Source organism: Elephantulus edwardii, unplaced genomic scaffold, assembly GCF_000299155.1.
Source record: "Elephantulus edwardii isolate Elephantulus edwardi_28Jun2011 unplaced genomic scaffold, EleEdw1.0 scaffold00028, whole genome shotgun sequence".
Taxonomy (NCBI): Eukaryota; Metazoa; Chordata; class Mammalia; order Macroscelidea; family Macroscelididae; genus Elephantulus; species Elephantulus edwardii.
The window spans coordinates 3,022,949-3,041,005 of NW_006399778.1; the positions used below are offsets into that span (position 1 = coordinate 3,022,949).

At 43.4% G+C, this 18,057-nt stretch overlaps 2 protein-coding genes across 5 annotated transcripts in view; one reads left to right on the forward strand and one right to left on the reverse strand.

Moving 5' to 3' along the window:
* Positions 1 to 2,466: 2,466 nt before the first annotated feature.
* The window catches only part of DHDDS (dehydrodolichyl diphosphate synthase), a 47,640-nt gene continuing 32,049 nt past the window's right edge, over positions 2,467 to 18,057 (reverse strand). The window contains exons 5-7 of one of the 4 annotated variants that reach the window (XM_006883485.1): positions 16,868 to 16,982; positions 14,803 to 14,910; positions 2,467 to 2,953 (exon numbers count right to left, since the gene is read on the reverse strand). In XM_006883485.1, the coding sequence (XP_006883547.1) occupies positions 2,717 to 2,953; positions 14,803 to 14,910; positions 16,868 to 16,982 (460 nt within the window). In that variant the 3' untranslated portion in view covers positions 2,467 to 2,716. Of the gene's footprint in view, positions 2,957 to 14,802; positions 14,911 to 16,867; positions 16,983 to 18,057 lie in introns of all 4 variants that reach the window. The other 3 variants (XM_006883484.1, XM_006883486.1, XM_006883483.1) reach the window with 3 other exon arrangements.
* LOC102846339 (tRNA methyltransferase 112 homolog) lies at positions 3,009 to 9,481 on the forward strand. The gene is made up of 3 exons (XM_006883635.1): positions 3,009 to 3,120; positions 5,948 to 6,018; positions 9,149 to 9,481. Exons 1-3 carry the CDS (start codon positions 3,009 to 3,011, stop codon positions 9,479 to 9,481), a joined length of 516 nt encoding a protein of 171 aa, XP_006883697.1.

Here is an 18,057-nt window from a genome sequence, read left to right on the forward strand (position 1 = left end):
GTTCATGGGGACAAGGCTGACGCTGGAGTGGATGGAGTGGGGAAGGCAGCTTGGCGCAGCCAGACGTGCATCATGCCGAGCTGCCACTCTGAGGAAGCCTTCCATGTACCTCACCTGGAAGGCGGCACACCCGAGGGGGGGGGGGCTCGAGGCAGAGAGTAGGACTTAACATGGGTGCACCGGGGCAGGTAGGAGCTGTTCTTTCAGCACCCGTTATTCAGTCATCTCCCTAAAAGCTAAGCGAGGAACCCCACCACCCCCGTGTCGAGTGGCTTTCTTCGGTCACTGTATTGGCGGGCCTCAGGACTCTGCCACCGAATGATGGAGAAGGGCCGTCCGGAAGGCCTACCAGCTCTTCCCTCGCCTTAGGCTCCACCCGTTTTGGAGGTATCCATTCAGCCCAGCTGCCCCCTCCCGACGCGGTCACCAAGCCTAGACGATGCAAACGCAGCTGGCGAAATCTCTTTCCACAGTGGAGCTGCCTTCACTTACGCAAGGAAAAGGAAGGTGGAAGAAAGCACCCCGGGTATTAGAAAACATCTAGAGGGACAAGTGTTGCGATGGCTAAAGGTCTTTCAGTGCCCCGGAGTCCAAAACTAGGGGTCCTGGAGTGTGTCAAGGGACCTGAGTGAGGAAGGATCGGTTAACTGCTGCAGCCAAGTAAGATGTTCCACTGCACTGTTAACAATTTTCACAGCTAAGACAATTAAAAAATTCTATTTTAGACCCATGAGAACACAAGAACATGATAAATATCCTCAAATGGGAACTGGCTCACAGGTGAGAGGGCATATATTCCACTAGTTTCTTGAGAGTGGGGTTGAAGCTGATTTGAACAAATTATGCTGGAATAAAATAATCAGAGTCCCAGTCAAGTCTTTTAAAGCGCATGCATGATCTCAGACGTCAGTGCCTTCCTAGAAGGGGCAGCTCCTCCCCTACCCCACCCTATGTACCTTTCCCAGAATATTGGACTTTAGGCCAAAGACGGATACCAGCCCTATTAATCACCTCTGCTGATCCCCAATCATATTAGGGAAAATCAGACATAGAGTGGGAGACAGGACTCAACAACCATACTCACAGGGCAGATTCCGTTTGCTGCTTCCAGCCCCTCATTCCCGCCTTAATTGTAGGGCTCTGCATTATAGCAGCATAATTCATGCCTCCCTAATTAAGGCTGTCAACAGCCCCATTGTAAAGCTGGAAAATGTACAGCACCTGCTCTCTGGGAACCCTGTGCCAGAGATTGGTAGTGGGGAGTGCCAGGTGTGTTCAGGGCCCTGCCAAAGGATGCAATGATTGGCTACTCAATCGTAATGCCTGGCATTTATGCTTGATTCTGAGATCAGGGATAAAGGCCAAGGGGTTTCTTATGGCAGGTACCCAGGAAGAGAAAAATGGAGAAAAGACTAAAGGATAGGAAGATCAGAAGTCTGAAGAGTATGCTCTTAACATGACTTGCAAGGTCCCACTTGTACCTCAGAGGGAGGTGATAGAGAAATAGCTTGCATGGAGTAAAATGGGAAGACCAAATACAGCAGCACTTGGTTGGTATTACTGGCTGATGCTTGCTGCTCTGGGGCACTTGAGGCACAATTACTCAGGCAGACAGCTCCACAGCAAGGCATGGCGGAGAGAGGTTAAGAAAAAGGACATAGCCCTTGACTCTGCTCTCTCCTTCTAGCTGGGTAGAGTTGGTCCTCACAAGCAGAGGGGGGTCCTGGAATAAACTAAGTCTTTTTCTATGCTGAGAATCATTTTAGGGCCAGTGTAAGTGGCTAGGTCAAAAAAGCCAGTAAGATCTGTGATGGAGGTGAGGAAGTGGGAATCAAGAGTTTGAGATGGTTAGGGAGGCATCCGAGTGAGGTGGGAGAAGTACTCCTTTCTGTGCTCCTGAGTTCTGGGTTACAGAGCAAGGTCGGTGCTAGAGCAAGGTCGGTGCTAGATTATACTCACCAGGGCCCACAGTCCTTCTGTTACCCTGTAGCTATGGAGGGGGTTGGCCTCCTGGAGGAGTGGAGCTGGCCCCTTGCCCTTCGAGGAGGAGAAAAGCTTGTGTGGGCTGAGTCGACAATAGGTAATTGGATTGTAATCACCCGCCTGGCTTCCGAGCCATTGGGGGCACTGGGCCTTTCAGTGAGCAATCAGTGCTGCATGGTAGGAGGGGTAGGGATTCAACCCAGGTGGAGAGCCAACAGAGAGGAACAGCAGATGGGCAAATTTTCTGTCTCTCCCACCCCTTTCTTCCTTGCCCAAATAACACTGGCTGCCTATTAGCTATTTGTCAGTAGATCCGAATCTTTTGTCAAAATTCATTGGAAGGGTTGAGTTTGGGGAGCCCTCTCCTCAACAGTTTTGTGTTAAGGATGGGCTGGTGAAAAAAGTGCTGCTAAGAGCAGACAATGATGGCAAAAGAGGAAAAAGCACCAGCTAAAGAACTGGAGGCCTACTCTTCAAACTTACTGGTCACCAGAGCTGGGTTCAGTATACTTGTACGGGACTCTCCTCACTCAGTCATCCCCAGGCCACTGTCATGTCCCAACTAGCAGAAAGGTATCTACTGCTAGCAGATATGGCCTGTAGGGCCTCCCCTGCCAAGCAAAAGGACCACAATTCATCATTAGAAGGGAGGTGCTTTTCACCAAAAAAAAAGAAAAGGGAGTGGGGCCCTGGAGGCAGAGGGCAGGAAGGAGTGGCAGGTGGCCAGCCTCACTCAGGCTGATGCAGTGCCCAGACGTGCCAGCCAGTCAGCTCGTTTGAGTTCCAGGGCTTGCAGAAAGCCTTGGACCCGCTCTTCCCGTCTGGCTGAGAGTTTGTGCAAGCATGTCCGTCGAAGTTGAGCGTCACCAGTGGTGTGGAACCCCTCTCGCAGCAGCTGTTCGGTCACTGCAGCCTGGTCCCTCTCCAGTTGCTGCCTCTTCCGCTCCTCTGCATACAAGTCTCGTGCTTTCTGCTGGACAGAAGAGGGGATTGAGAAGAACATTTTAGATATGGGTGGAATTAGGATGGAGGAGGTGTGGGGTGCGGCGCAAAGAAGGCTCAGTAAAGTGAACAGTGAAGAATCTGTGCCAGATTTGGAAAAGCCTGGGAGTAGGAGTGTGGGCCCGTGTTGCACAGGTAGGGCAATGGTAATTCTGGCTTATGGTCTATTTTGGGTGGGGAACATTTGTATTTCTTGAAATTCTTCTCAGGTTTTTAGCTAGAAGGGAACCAGATAAACAGATCTGACTTCTGGTTCCCCTACCAATAGTTGTGTGGCTTTGGGAAAATCCTTTCCTAACCTCATTTCTGCATCTGTAAAGTGGGGGTTGTGCCTACCTTGAAGAGTGGTTTTAAGGATTAGAGATAATATATGCAAAATCCTCTCTGGCATTTAGCAGGCTCTTGAATAGAAACAGCAATTTTACAAGTTATTACTGTCTATTCTCTGTTGCAGGGAAGGTCTTGTTCTTGTCTGGTGCACTCCCTTCGGGTTACTTCCTGTTGTCTCCAAGGTCACTTGGCTTCCATCCTCCTGGAATTCCCTAAGCTGTTCTTCAGAGTTCTGCTCCAATTTGCCTCCTATATGGGGCCCAGGTAGACTCTTCTAGCACTCCTGTGAACATTGTGAGACGCAGATCCACATCCTTTAAGCTACTTACTGTATTCTGCTTAATAGGTGTTAGTGTCAACAGTCCACTTTTTCTGTTAGAGAGTAAGGCTCACAAGGGCTTGACAGAACTCCAGGGCTCCTGAAACCAGCCCTGAAACCGGTATGTGTCGTACTACCTGATAGCACATGCATCATGTATGTGTCACTAGGCAGACACAGTTCCTCTTCATCTCTGGCACCTGGGATGCCCTGGTACAAATGAAAAACTCAACTGACTGACCATGTGGTCCCAGGAGGTGATACTCAGTGCACAGCAGAAGGGGAAAATTCCTTTGGAATGAGACAAGGGCCTTGCTCCACTAATGCTTGTTGCTCCTACTAGTCTAATAAGCTCACAAAGCCTTTCCTCCAGAGCTACTCCCAGCAAACCCATCCCATCGATGAACACTAGGTTTTGCTTCCAACCTGGTATTCTATTCCTCTATCTGTATCCTTTAGTCAAGCCAGAGCCTGACCTCTATGTGTCATCGGTAGTGCATGTTCAGATGGGCAGAGGTAAGAGAACTAAAGACTATCTACCCTTGTCATCTCATTTTATAGACAAGGCCACTGAACCTGCAATAGGATGAAATTTGGCCTAAATCACATAGTTGGTTGACATTTTCTTGGTTTCTCTAGTAAAGTACTTGAAATATATCTTAAAACAGTGGACAGGTCATGTTTTCTAGGATGGAGCGGAAGAAGCTGAACACCTGCCCCTCCAACCTTGACATCGTGTGGGTATATTCTCATTCTTGAGAGCTTTCTAAGTAATTTCAAGCGCTCATCCTTAGAAAACCCTCAGTAACAGAAGTCTTAATAGACACTTTCTCTCCCTGATGTCTTATTATCAGCATAACTACTAATCGGGGAAAGAAGTGAGGGTGTAATTTCTTTCCTTGAATGCCATGCAAAGACCTTACAGCATCCCATTACTCTCATTACAACGACTCCATAGAACTCTTTCAAAAAAGTGGCTTTAACCTATTAATCTAAATCCTTCCTGGGCATTAAACCTCTCTGCACTTGTTCTTTCCTTGGGAGATATAGGAAACATGTAATAGCCCCTCCAGTACTTAAATTCTCAAGTTCTCCACCATCTTGCTGAAGCCTGGAGAGAAGTGTTGGGTCCTCAGCTTTGAAATATCCATGAGTCAATGAAAGTCTTTCCTCAGTCCTCCTTTCCCACAATCTCAGCCCAGGTCATGATGGAGATATTTTTGAGAGCTGCCCTCCTGCTGGAAACATGATGATCTTCCTGGGGAACTGTACTGAGGATGGAATATGCAGGAAACTATCTCTGGTTCCTTTTCTGGAGAAGGGAAAACTGGTAAAGGGCCCAGATAGATGTCAATATTGGTCACCAACATGTATTTTGTTCTGGGTGCTTTTCCTAGATTAGCTTACAGAGGTCTCATCACAAACCTGTGAAGTCTTTTCATTTTATAGATCAAGAAGATGATTCTTGGAAGGGTTAAAGAATTGTCCAGTTGTCACAAGTACCATGTAAGCAGTAAGCAGCATCATGATTCCAAGTCAGGAATGTCTGAGCAAATAATTCAAGCTTTTAACTACCTCTGAGAGGACAGTGACTGTTGAGAACACTAGAAACAAAATGGTTGATCCAGTCTGCAAATGCATCAAAGGAAGTTGAGTAGGAACACATGTTTTCTCTTTTTATAATCTCATAAAGTACTTGATGAACCAACACTGGTCTTTTCAATCACATGCTATGCTCCTGAGAGCTGGACAATGACTAAGGATGACAGAAGAATTGATGCCTTTTAGAGTAATGAATATCCCATGTACTGCTAAAAAAACAAACAGATATGTCTTGGAGAAGGTGCAGCCAGAGTGCTCCTTGGAGGTAAGGATGACAAAGCTTCATTTTGCATACTTTGGGCATGTTGCTAGGAAAGGTTATTCCTTAAAGAAGGACATCATGGTTAGAAAGGTGGGGGGACAGTGAGGGATGGAAGATCCTCAAGCAGGTGGAGTGACACAGTGACTGCAATGGGCTTGAGTGAGTCAGAGATTGTGAAGTTGGCACAAGATAGGGTCGCTATGAGTTGTACTCGACAGCACCTAACAACATTACCCATCCCAGCCATCCTCTACCATCCTTGCCTCCCTGCAGGCAAGTCTCACAGCATCAGAGTCAAGATCGTTTTTATGTCAGTTCCCATTCTCTACCTCAGCCTAACCACAAAACTGATTAGATGACCTCAGAAGACTGTAATGGTCCCTTTAGATACTAAGGATTGGCTTTGAACAACTTGTAATTAAGTTCCAGCTTTCCTTATCCTCTACCAGCTGCCTTCATCCCAATAAATCATTCCAGGTTCACAGCCCAGTTCCCTGCCCTCTACTCTGGATTCCTGCAGGTGACTGGGATTCTGGGATAAGCATGTAGAAAAGAAGCTCAGACCCTGAGAGTGAGAATTTGTGATATGGGATAAGAACACATACATGGAGGTAAGTCACTGAAAGGTGTAAAAACAACAAACTGTTCTTAAGTCCTGGAGCAAATTCCATCTACCACTGGGTTGTTTTACAACTCGAAAGTCCGCATGCAAGGCAAAGGTGAAGTAAGGAACTGCTTATGAGGTTTTCCGTCAATTCCAACAACTAAGAAATAGTGAGAAGAGCTGGGACCTCAGAAGGCTTTTAGGAACCCCCAAAAAATAAATAAATAAAATCTACAAAAAAAAAAAAAACCCAAAAAAACAACAAATTGGGAAAAGTGCAGTTTGGCCAGTATATAGGAAATGTGAAAGGGAGAATGTGAAAAGGTTGGAAAGATCACTTCTCCAGTTAGAAGATGCTGTTAGTTTGAATTCTCGCCTTAGTGCTTCTATCAAAGTGCTAAAACTTCTAGAAACAGAACTTTGAGGGTTTCTTACTAGAGAAAGCCTGGCCAGGAGCATCAAGAGGTCATGTAGGGAAAAGAGTTTAAGACAGTCAATATTCATTACAAACCTGGTTTACTCTGAAAATTAGCATTGTAGTAATAATCCTATGGTATTACAGAGTCAATGTAAAGGATCCTTGATACAAAGTTAGAGCCTAATAAATTATGATTAGTAGGTACAAAACAGACTGCTCAACTGCCTTCCTCAAACACAGCTATCTTATCCCTGTGTGGCAAACAAAACACAAATCCACCAGCTGCTCTGCGGGGGGGGGGGGGGGGAAGATGGGCATTTCCTCCCGTGTGATTTACTGCCTCTTAAAACCCACTGGAGGGTCAGCTATGTGTGGGTTCTAACTTAAAGGTGGTTGTTGTTGTTATTATTATTATTATTATGTGCCGTCGAGTCACCTGCGATTCATAGCAACCCTATGTACAACAGCCCTAAACCCTGTTCTATCCTGTGCCAATTTCACTGTCTCTGACACACCTACCCCCCTTACCCCAGCTACTGAATCAATCCATCTCATCGAGGCTCTTCCTCTCCTGCACTGTCCCCTCCACCCTCCCAAGCTTGACATCCCTCTTCAAGGACTGGTCCCTTCTTGCAACATGTCCAAAGTTCAGAATCCTTGCCTCCAAGGAGCAGCCTGGCTTCACCGTCTCCAGGACAAACCTGTTTGTTTTCTTAGCAGTCCATGTCATATTCAATATTCATCTCCAAAATCACAGCTCAAAGGCATCAATTCTCCTATCCTCCCGAGTCATTGTCCAGTTCTTTGATGTATAGCAAGTGATTGCAAAGACCATGGCCTGTATCAGGAGCACCTTGGGCTCCAGAGTGACATCACTGCTCTTCAGTACTTTAGAGAGGTCTTTAACTGCAGACTTTCCCATTGCAATACATCTTTTAATTTCCTGGCTACTGGTGATGAGAGTGTTGACTGTGGAGCCAAGCAAACTAAAGCCGTGAGCAATCTCAATCTCTTCACAATCCATCATGATGTTGCCAATCAGCCCAGTGGTGAGAATCTTTGCTTTCTTGATATTGAGCTTCAATCCATACTGAATATTGCAGTCCCTGACCTTCCATAGCATGCACTTCAGGTCTCCTCAGTTTCAGCAAGCAGGATTGTGTCATCTGTATAATGCAGATTGTTGAGTCTTCCTCCAATCCTGATGCCACATTTCTCAGAGCCCAGCCTCCTGGATAACCTGTTCTGCACAGATTGAAAAGGTATGGAGGTAGGACACTTCCCTGGCATACACCCTTCCCAATTCTGAACCATGCAGTGTTTTCTTGCTCTGTTCTGACAACTGCCTCCTGATCCAAGCATAGGTTCGCATTAACATGATCAAATGTTCTAGGATTCCCATTCTTCTCAGAGTTAGCCACAGTTTGTTGTGGTCCGCACAGTCAAATGCCTCTGCATAGTCAATGAAACACAGACAGACATTCCTCTGATACTCTCTGCTTTCAGCCAAGATCCATTTGACATTAGCTACAATATCCCCTAGTACCACGACCCCTTCTAAATCCAGCCTGCACTTCTGTTGATGTGCTTGCTGTTCCAGTCATTTTTGGAAAATCTTCAGCAGAATCTTGCTTGCATGTGATATTAATGATATTGATCGATAGTTTCCACACTCTGTCAGATCACCTTTCTTTGGAATGTGAACAAATAAAGATCTCTTCCAACTTAAAGGTTGTTGTTGTTGTTATGTGCCGTCGAGTCACTTGTGACTCATAGCGACCCTATGTACAACAGCCCTAAACCCTGCTCTATCCTGTGCCAATCTCATTGCCTCTGACACATCCATCCCGATTACCCCAGTCACTGAATCAATCCACCTCATAGAGGGTCTTCCCCTCCTGCGCTGTCCCTCCACTCTGCCCAGCATGATGTCCCTCTCCAAAGACCTGTCTCTCCTTACAACATGTCCAAAGTATGTCAGGCGAAGCCCCAGAATCCTTGCCTCCAAGGAGTAGCCTGGTTTAACCCTCTCCAGGATGAATCTATTTGTTTTCTTGGCAGTCCATGGTACATTCAGTACTCTTCTCCAGCACCACAGCTCAAAGGCGTCAATTCTCCTTCTATCCTCCTTAGTCACTGTCCAACTCTCTGATGCATAACAAGTGATTGCAAAAACCATGGCCTGTATCAGGCGCACCTTAATCTCCAGAGAGACACCGCTGCTCTTGAGTACTTTAGAGAGGTCCTTAACCTAACTTAAAGGTACACAACAATATTATTCACTGAACAGGGACCTTTGGTGCAGTAGTCTATAGGGAATTGGCTGTAACCCAAAGGCCACACCTCTCTGGCAGTTAGAATCCACCAGTGGTTCCTTGAGAAAAAGATGGGCACTTGCCTCCCATGTGATTTACAGCTTCAGAAATCCAACCTATGTGTTGGTTCCAACCTGAAGGCAAGAAGTTTGAGTTGTTCACTCAATCAGCCAAGGCAAAATCTGGATCTCTTGGCTCTCTAACTTAATATTTAATATTAATTAGTATTTGAACTTACTGGCTTTACCCTCCAAGATACATAAAAGAGCTTCAGAATTACATCGCCAGCTTTTATCACAATAAACTTCCTTAGAAATGTTTGCGACAATTCCCCCTGCGGCTGCAGGCCACCGAGGTCCGTGTCTACCCGGTGGAGTTCAACCCCGACTTCGTAGCGCGGATGATACCCAAGGTGGAGTGGGCGGCGCTTCTGGAGGCAACCGAGACTTTGCATCTGGTTGAGGTCCCCAAAGGGCCAACTGAGGGATATGAGCACGATGAGGCTTTTTTAAGGAAGATGCACCACATGCTGCTGGAGGTGGACGTATTAGAGGGCACCCTGCAGTGCCCAGAGTCCGGGCGTCTCTTCCCCATCAGCCGCGGGATCCCCAACATGCTACTAAATGACGAGGAAACCGAGACTTAGCCTTGTCGGGCCCCCTTTTCGTTGTAACTGTGTTTGTCGGTCTTGTCTTCAGCCCTGCACCCAGTGACACACCAAACGCATTGTTCTTGAGCTCCATAGTATGTGTGTGTGTGTGTGTATATATATATTTTTTTTTCTCATTAAAGGTTCAAAACAGAACAAAAAAAAAAGAAATGTTTGCATCTGCTTTTCAGTCTAGGCTATATAGTCCTTCATATACAGCTCACTAACGTCAAAGAACTGAGTTCAAGTTACTGAAATTCCTTGCTTTCTCTGGGAGTCACGGTATCAGAGGTGGAGGAGCCCAGACTGGAAGTCAATCAAAATACAGAAAGGTGAAAGCTGGGTGAGGGGAAGGAAGGCCTTCAACCAGAAAAACTGACAGTGACTGCAGCAATGGGTTCAAGGAAGTCAGAGATAGTGAAGATGGCACATGATAGGACAGGGATCAGATCTGCTGTTCACAAGGACACTATGGGTCATACTTGACTCAATGGCAACTAACTGGGAGTACAGTCTCAATTTTGTTTATTTGTTTAATTTTTGTTCTTTTCTCTCCCCAACTCATCAGTCCTTTTAGTTCTCCTGCTTCCCTACTGCCTCCACCCATTATCTGTTGCCTGAACTGCAGGATTTTGGTCTCTTTGCTTTGACTCCCACCCTCTTAAAAATCCCGAGTGATCCTGCTAAACATATGTTAGATTCTGTCATTCCCTTCCTTAAAATTCTTCAGATGTTTGGGACCACCTACGAATGTGAAAGAAAAAAAATCCTTTAGATGTGTGACTATGGCCTATGAAGCCATATATAATCAGGAGCCACTTCAACCAACATTCCAAACTCCTCTTTCCTTTACCCACCCAAATCCACTACCATCAATTGGTTTTGACTCACAGTAAACCTAGAGGAAATAAGAGAACCACCTCATAAGATCTTGGGAATGCAATATAGGTAAAACATTGCAAATAAAGGCTCTTTGGACACCTAAAACAACAAAATCGACCAAAAATACCTACTGCCTTTGAGACAATTCAACTCATGGTGACGCAGTGTGTTACAGAGAACTGCCTCAGTTTTCTTGTCTGTATTCTTTACAGAAATAGACCATCACTTTCCTTCTGCAGTGACACTGGGTGGATGCCAACACTTAGGTTAGTAATCCTTCGTAAACTCAACCATTCAGGGACATTTCCACTTCTGATACACTGACCCCTTTTTGTTCTTCTAAGACATAAACTTTACAAACTCAGTAGTCTTACCTATGATACTCTCTATGCAGAGAGTAAGTCTTCCTTTTCAGACGGTGATGTATCTGGCTAGATCTCATCTTTCACTTTATTGTTTACAACTTTCTCTGACGGTGTTTAGTAGGCTGCCTCCGTCTCCCCTGCTCCCTTCATTAGCTAGCATATCAACCTGTGTATTTTTTTCATTGTTCTATTATAATCTAAAATTATATTATGTATTTGTTTATTAATCTCAATTAAGTAAGAATAAAAGCTCCACAAAGATATGGGCCTTGTCTGGCAAGCTAACTATGGAACGTCCTATGCCTAATACAGTCCCTGACTCAAGAAACATTTACAGAATGAATGAAACTTAAGGCAGCTCTCCTAGAAGCTAACTGGTAAAGCATCTGAGAAACCTGAATTTACCATAAAGGCTGCTGAGCAGTCCAATTAGAGAACAGAATATCCATGTGTAAAAGCTCAGGCACCACGCTCCAGTGGGCTTCACATAGAGCCAATTTGCTTTCACTTTATAGATATAACTCTAACAAACATGGTTAGCCAGTTTCTTTGTCTATAGTTGATTTTAAAGTAATAAACTGGAAGGGAAGTAATACACAGTCAAAATTAGCCAGTGACAGCAGTAGGAAATGACAAGGAGAGATATACTGAAAAAAAAAGTATTTTGGGATCATGTACGTACAAGTCATCTAGCTTCACCCCTTCATCACCATTACTGTACTGTGAAGTAGAACGCCATTTACCACTACCATTATAATTGTTGCTGTGTACTGTAGAATCGGAACCGACCCATAGCTGACCCTCCAGCGAGTTTTCAGAGGCAGTTAATCACACGGAGGAGACTGCCCATCCTTCTCCCATAGAGTACCTACCTGGTGGCCTCAAATTGTGTGCCTTTGGGATTGCAGCACAGCTTCTTGCAGAGAGGCCACCAGAGCTCCCTTTATGATTAGCAGAATTAGGGGGGGAAGATTAATTAAAAAAAAATTATTAGTAAATGCTTAGAATAGAATAGGTATCCATGAATTATGTAAAAGGCACACTTTAGAAAATTTCCCATCAAAAAAAGGTTAAATTTTAGTTCTTGAAACTTTGGTCATGTGGACAAATTTGATTCCTCACTAATAATGGTTAATTGAGGCCTTGCTGTTGGTCCTTTCATAGATTCCAAACTTACCTTTTAATTTCCTTCTGTTGTTGTGGTTGTGTATCATCAAGTCAGAAATGACCCACAGCTGATCCTCCAGCAGGTTTTCAGAGGCAGCTGATCACTGGGAAGAGATTAACCATCTTTCTCCTGTGAAGCAGCTGGTGTGTTTGAACCTCATACATTTGGGTTGCCAGTGCAACCCCTTATACCAGTAGGCTCCCAGGACTCCCTAATTTACCCATATTCTGAGACTAAAATAATCAAACTTTCATGACTTTTTTAACTTATACCAGAAATTCTGAATTTAGGAATCATGGATAGATTTCAGGGGTTATGTGAACCCATAAAAATATTTTAAGTGTTTTGTGTGATTGGTGCAAAGCTATGCAAAATTCCACGTGTGAGAATGACCTATGCCATTTTTCTAGAAACAAAGTCTATAGTTACATCAGATTTTCCAAGGTGTTCCTGACACCAAGAAGCCGGAGAGCCCTGACTACTCTCAATAACTCCACCTGCCTTCATCTCTACAGATTCAACAACAAGTACCAGTTTTGGGTTTAAAATTCAGGTTCTTAAATCCAGGGCTTTCAGACAGTGACTAAGTCTCTCAGATTCTCATTTCCTTAAGGCTTAAAAGAAAATGTGTATGAAAGCACCCACCTGCCCTAGTGGCCTGTACCATCTATATGACCACTGTTATTAGTAAGAATGTTAATCAGAGCCTGTCTAAGATTAAGTGATAAAAAAAAAATTTAGTGATCAAAATGGAAGGCAGAGCTTCAAGCCTTAACACAGCATAGTTGTACAGTTCTTCAATTCTTGAGGAAAATACTGCTTTTCACATACTTCCACTGCTATAATCCTTAGGTTAATGTCATTGTTGTTATGTGCTGTCATGTAAACTATGACTCATAACAACTCTATGAATAACTCTGAACCCTGCCTTATCAGGAGCTAATTAATCTCACTGTCTCTGACACACCTAGCCTCATTGGCATAGTAACTGTGTCGATCCATCTCCTCCAGGATCTTCCTCTCCAGCACTGTACCTCCACCATTCCAGGTATTATGTCCTTCTCCAAGGACTGGTCCCTCCTGGCTACATCCCCAATGTATGTCAGACGGAGTTTCAAAATCCTTGCCTCCAAGGAGCAACCTGGTTTCACCCTCTCTAGGACAGACTTGTTTGTTCTCATAGAAGTCACAGCAGTATGTTCAATATCCTTCTCCAACACCACAACTCAAAGGCATCGATTCTTTTTTTGGCATCCTTAGTCACTGTCCAGCTCTCAGATGCATAGCAAATAACTGAGAAGACCATAACTTGGATCAGTCGCACCTTAGTCTCTAGACTGACGTTGTTGCTTCTCATTACTCTGGAGAGGTTCCTGACAACAAACTTTCTGAAAGCAATTCATATTTTGATTTCCTGACTGCTAACTGATTGTGTAATTAAATAAAATGAAATTGTTAACAACATCAATCTCTTCTCCATCTATCATGATGCTGCCAATTGGCTGATGGTGAGAATCTTTGTTTTCTTGATGTTGAGATGCAATCCATACTGAAGATTGCGGTCCCTGCCAAATGCTTCAAGTCCTCCTCAGTTTTGGTGAGCAAGGTTGTGTTATTTACATTATGTAGGTTGTTGATGAGTCTTTCTCCAATCCTGATGCCACATTCTTCTTCATAAAGTCCACCCTCCTGAATGACCTGTTCCACATCTAGATTGAAAGGGTATGGAGAAAGGACACATCCCTGACACATTCCTTTCTTGATCTTGAGACATGCAGTATTTTCTTGCTCTGTTCTGACAACTGCTCCTTGGTCTAAGTATAGGTTTCACCTGAACACAAGTGTTCTGGGATTCCCATTCCTCTCAACATTAGCTTCAATCTGTTGTGATCCACACAGTCAAATGCCTTTGCATAGTCAGTAAAACACAAAGATATATTCTTCTAGCACTTTCTGCTTTCAGCCAAGCTATATCTGACAATGGCAATGATATTCCTGTTTCTAGTGCCAGGGCATCTTCTAAACTCAGCTTGTATTTCTGGCAGTTCTCTGCTAATATACTGTTCAATCGGTTTTGGATAATCTTCAGCAAAACTTGCTTGTGTGATATTATTCGATAATTTAGACAGTCTGCTGGATCATTTTTTGGGGGGGGGGAATAGGAATAAATATGGATGGATCTCTTCCAGTCAGTTGGCCAGGCAGCTGTCCTCCAGATTTCTGAGCACAACCTGTGAGTATGTCTAAGCCTGCATCTGTTTGTTGAGATATGTCAATTGGTATTCTATCAATTCCTGGAGCCTTATTTTTTGCCAATTTCTGTACACATTAGGCTAATATGCCCAGGGAATATAATGGCCAATATTTCTGGAAATCACTTCCTGGGTCTCCATAATGATCAGATTTGTAAGCCTGAACCCCAAGTCTGTCTCTTACTTGTTATGTTTCCTTGACTACCTCATTCCTCTGCTGTTGGCTCATTTGTAAAGGAGCAGGGCGAGGGGAGATAAAGGAGCTAATAAACCTACTGATTAGTTTTTTGAGAAGACTAAGTGAGCTAATGGACATAAAATATTAAGTGTCTGGCATAGTGTAAATGGTAACACTCGTCACCATCAACATCGTTAGCAAGCTTATCAAATGCCTGCTATGTGGTTATTGTTGTTGTGTGCCATCTACTCAAAAGAGACCAATTGCTGAGCCTCCTGTGAGGTTTCAGAGGCAGTCAATCACATGGGAGGAGACTGCCTATCCATCTCCTGAAGAGTAGCTGGTGGATTCGAGCACAGTTTTTGACCACTAGGCCACCAGAGCTCCCTTTATGGTATACAGCAGGTGGTCAATCAATGCTAAGTTACTTACTTTCCCATCCCATCTTAGTCAAGCCAGTCTTGAACTCGTACCTGAAGGCCACTGTGGTTCATCTGGAACTGTATAATGGCCTCAAAGAAGTTCCAAAATGTATATTCTGGCCATAGAACTGGCTGGAATATCAGGCAGGAGTGGGAGGTCTGGGAAAGGGAAGGAACAGAGAATATGGTTTAGCTTCATGTCCCTGGGGCATATTCCTAGTCAGGCCTCCAAAAGCTGATCAAGACCCAGAAGAACAGAACACCACAGACATCCAGAGCTGCTGCTGCCACCAGTCCTGATTTACTCACTAATAGAGGAAGGGGTCATTTGGGGCACTGAGACCAGCTGCCTCTTGCAAAGCAGAAATAAAGCAAGACTAGATGATCAACATTTCCACCAGGAATTTTCTATGAGGCAATTTTAGGCCTATGAAATAACATCTGGATTATGTTATTGGCTCTTGGCCCTTAGAGGTCATCTGAGATACACACCGATAAAAGTCAGTAGTGAGCAAATGGTAGCTGCCATTGTTATTTTTAAGTAGCAGCAGTATGGCATAGCGGTTAAAAGCACTGGCTTGGGACCAGACTGCCTGGCTTTGCATTCTGGCTGCACTATTTACCATCTATGTGACCTTGGACAAGTTACTTAATCTTTCTTGGACTTTAGTTTCTTTAATTGTATAACAGGTAACAAGGGCACCTAGTTTTTAATGTATTATAAAGATTAACATACACAAAGCAGCCAGATCATAGTCACGTGAGCTTTAACAGTCATCACTGATTTAAGAATCTTTCATTCAAAAAAAAAGAATCTTTCATTCTTGACAACCACAGCCTGAGACTTTTGGTAGTGGAGAATTCAGTGTCTCACAAGAGGCATTTAACTAGCTTTTGGATAGCTTATTACATTAAACCAATCTTTGAATCTTGGAACTTTCACCAGGGCCCCAGGTTTTTACTCTGGAACAAGTTTACATCTTTTCAAAAATGTCATTCTTTCAAATGTTTAAAGGCCATATTAGAGCTGGCTGTTATATGCTTCCAAGAATGTAGTTGTGCAGACTGTTTTTTGCCAATCAACTAAACTTCAAGACAGCAGCGGTCATTTCTGCCTTGGTCAATGCTATATTCCCAGCACAATGAAGGAACTGTCATAATGCTAACCTTTTTAAGATTCTTATTCTTGGGTAAAGGGGAGGGAAAGGAAGGAAAATCTGCAATAATGAATGGGGGGGAAAAAACCCCAAAATATGTTCCACTTGTTCATTGTAGGACATGAGTTTGAAATTCCTTGCTTTTCCAGGCTGGCTTCTTCAAGTTAACTCTTCCAGCTCAGAAGTAAACTTTCCAGATATGATATGAAGTGCAAAGTGGGCCACAGAATTATTAGCTGAACATTATGTGCTGAATATAGCCAAAGACTCTGAAAAAGTATCTTCAGTAACTCTGTCTTGTTACTTTACTTTTTAATATTACAGTCCATTAAAATTCTTGAGGTTTTAGCACAGAAGTGACCTCAAGGCTGGATCCTCCTACTTCTCCTTTTGTTTTGTGTCCTCAATGCTTTTTGAATTAAAATTCCCCCAATTCACATGCTACCCAGGTACTAAGCTAACAGGGGACAGAGATTTTCAAACAAAACTGGGTATATTTAGGGATATGCACTTTTTAAAAGAATACCTATTGAACTGAGAAGCAAGAGAAAGTCCCTAAAAATAAGTGTTCATACAATTTATTTCCCTCAAGGACTGTACTTTCACCAACAAAGCTGTTACTTTAAAGGAAAAAGTCTAAGGTTACCAACACAGAAAGTCCAGTTACCTGAAGAGGAACACGAGTGAAATTTCTAATATAGAGAGCCTGAACTTCTCCTTTGGGTTGGATGCCTTCCACTTTGGACAGAAAGGACCACACAGGCTCACAAAACCAGGAACAGAAGAGAGAGGATTAGCAATTACCAGGCACAGCCTGAAGACCTCTTGCCAGATTTTGTCTTTTCTCTTAATCCTAGCCTGGCTGGGAATGGGAAAACGTCAGCCACTTTATCCATTCTATGGATTAAATCATAGTTCCCAGACTGTCATAGACAGCATAGTAGTTAGGAACTACTCACCTGCCAGAGCAAGAAGTCACTCAGTCTCACTTCCCCAGAAGTCCGTATCAAAATGTCTGGATGAGGAGAGTGGTTGGTATAGAGGCACTTATCAAGCAGAGACTCAGAGATATCACTATGGGGAGTATGGAAGACAAAGACAAGTATAAATATATCTTTTTGTATTATTCTCATGGTAAATTTCCAGTTTATAGTACATCGTTAAATACACTACTAACACTACCCAGAAAACAGAAAGCTCTCAAATGTTTGATAAATGCATGTCTGGATTTTAATATTCACAACTAAATAGGTATTTCTATCTTCATCTCATAGAAAAGGAAACTGAGGCTCAGAGAGGGTAATTTTCCCAAAGTCATTTAGCTACAGATCTAACCAGAAGCCTCTGCTATAATGCACTGTCCTTCAATAAAACACTACACACTGTTTTTTTAAATGCATATATACTCTATGACCTAGTAATCTGATGAAGTACTATGCAACTCTTTTGTTTTTCAAACAAAGGTAAATTGAAACCCACTGATTTGGAAAAAAGTGTAGGATCTAAAGTTAAATGAATAAAGAAAATTTCTTAAAATCGAATTGTCTTTTTTTAATTTTAGAAACACATACATTCTCTCTCACGTATATATGGAAACACAGAAACAGCTACATTATGCATGTAAAGAACAAACTCTAATAGTGCTAACAGTGATTATGTCTGGAAGGTAGGAAAGAAGTAGAAAAAGAAACACTATCTCTTTTAAACATAGGTTATATACATGGATTTCACCAGATGGTATGCATAGGAATCAGATTGATTACATCTGTGGAAAGAACTGCTGGAGAAGCTCAATATCAGCTGTGAAAACAAGGCCAGGAGCTAACTGTGGAACAGACCACCACCAACTACTCATATGCAAGTTCAAGGTGAAGTTGAGGAAAATTAAACCGAATCCATGGGAACCAAAATATAACTTTGAGTCTATCCCACCTGAATTTCAAAACCATCTCAGGAACAGGTTTGAGGCCTTCAACACTAATGAGCGAAGGCCAGATGAGTTGTGGGAGGATACCAAGGTTATCATCCAGGAAGAGTGCAAACGGTCACTGCAAAGACAGAAGAGGAAGAAAAGACCAAAATGGATGTCAGAAGAGACTCTGAAAATTGCACTGGAGCGCAGAGAAGCCAAAGCACAAGGAAGAATTCA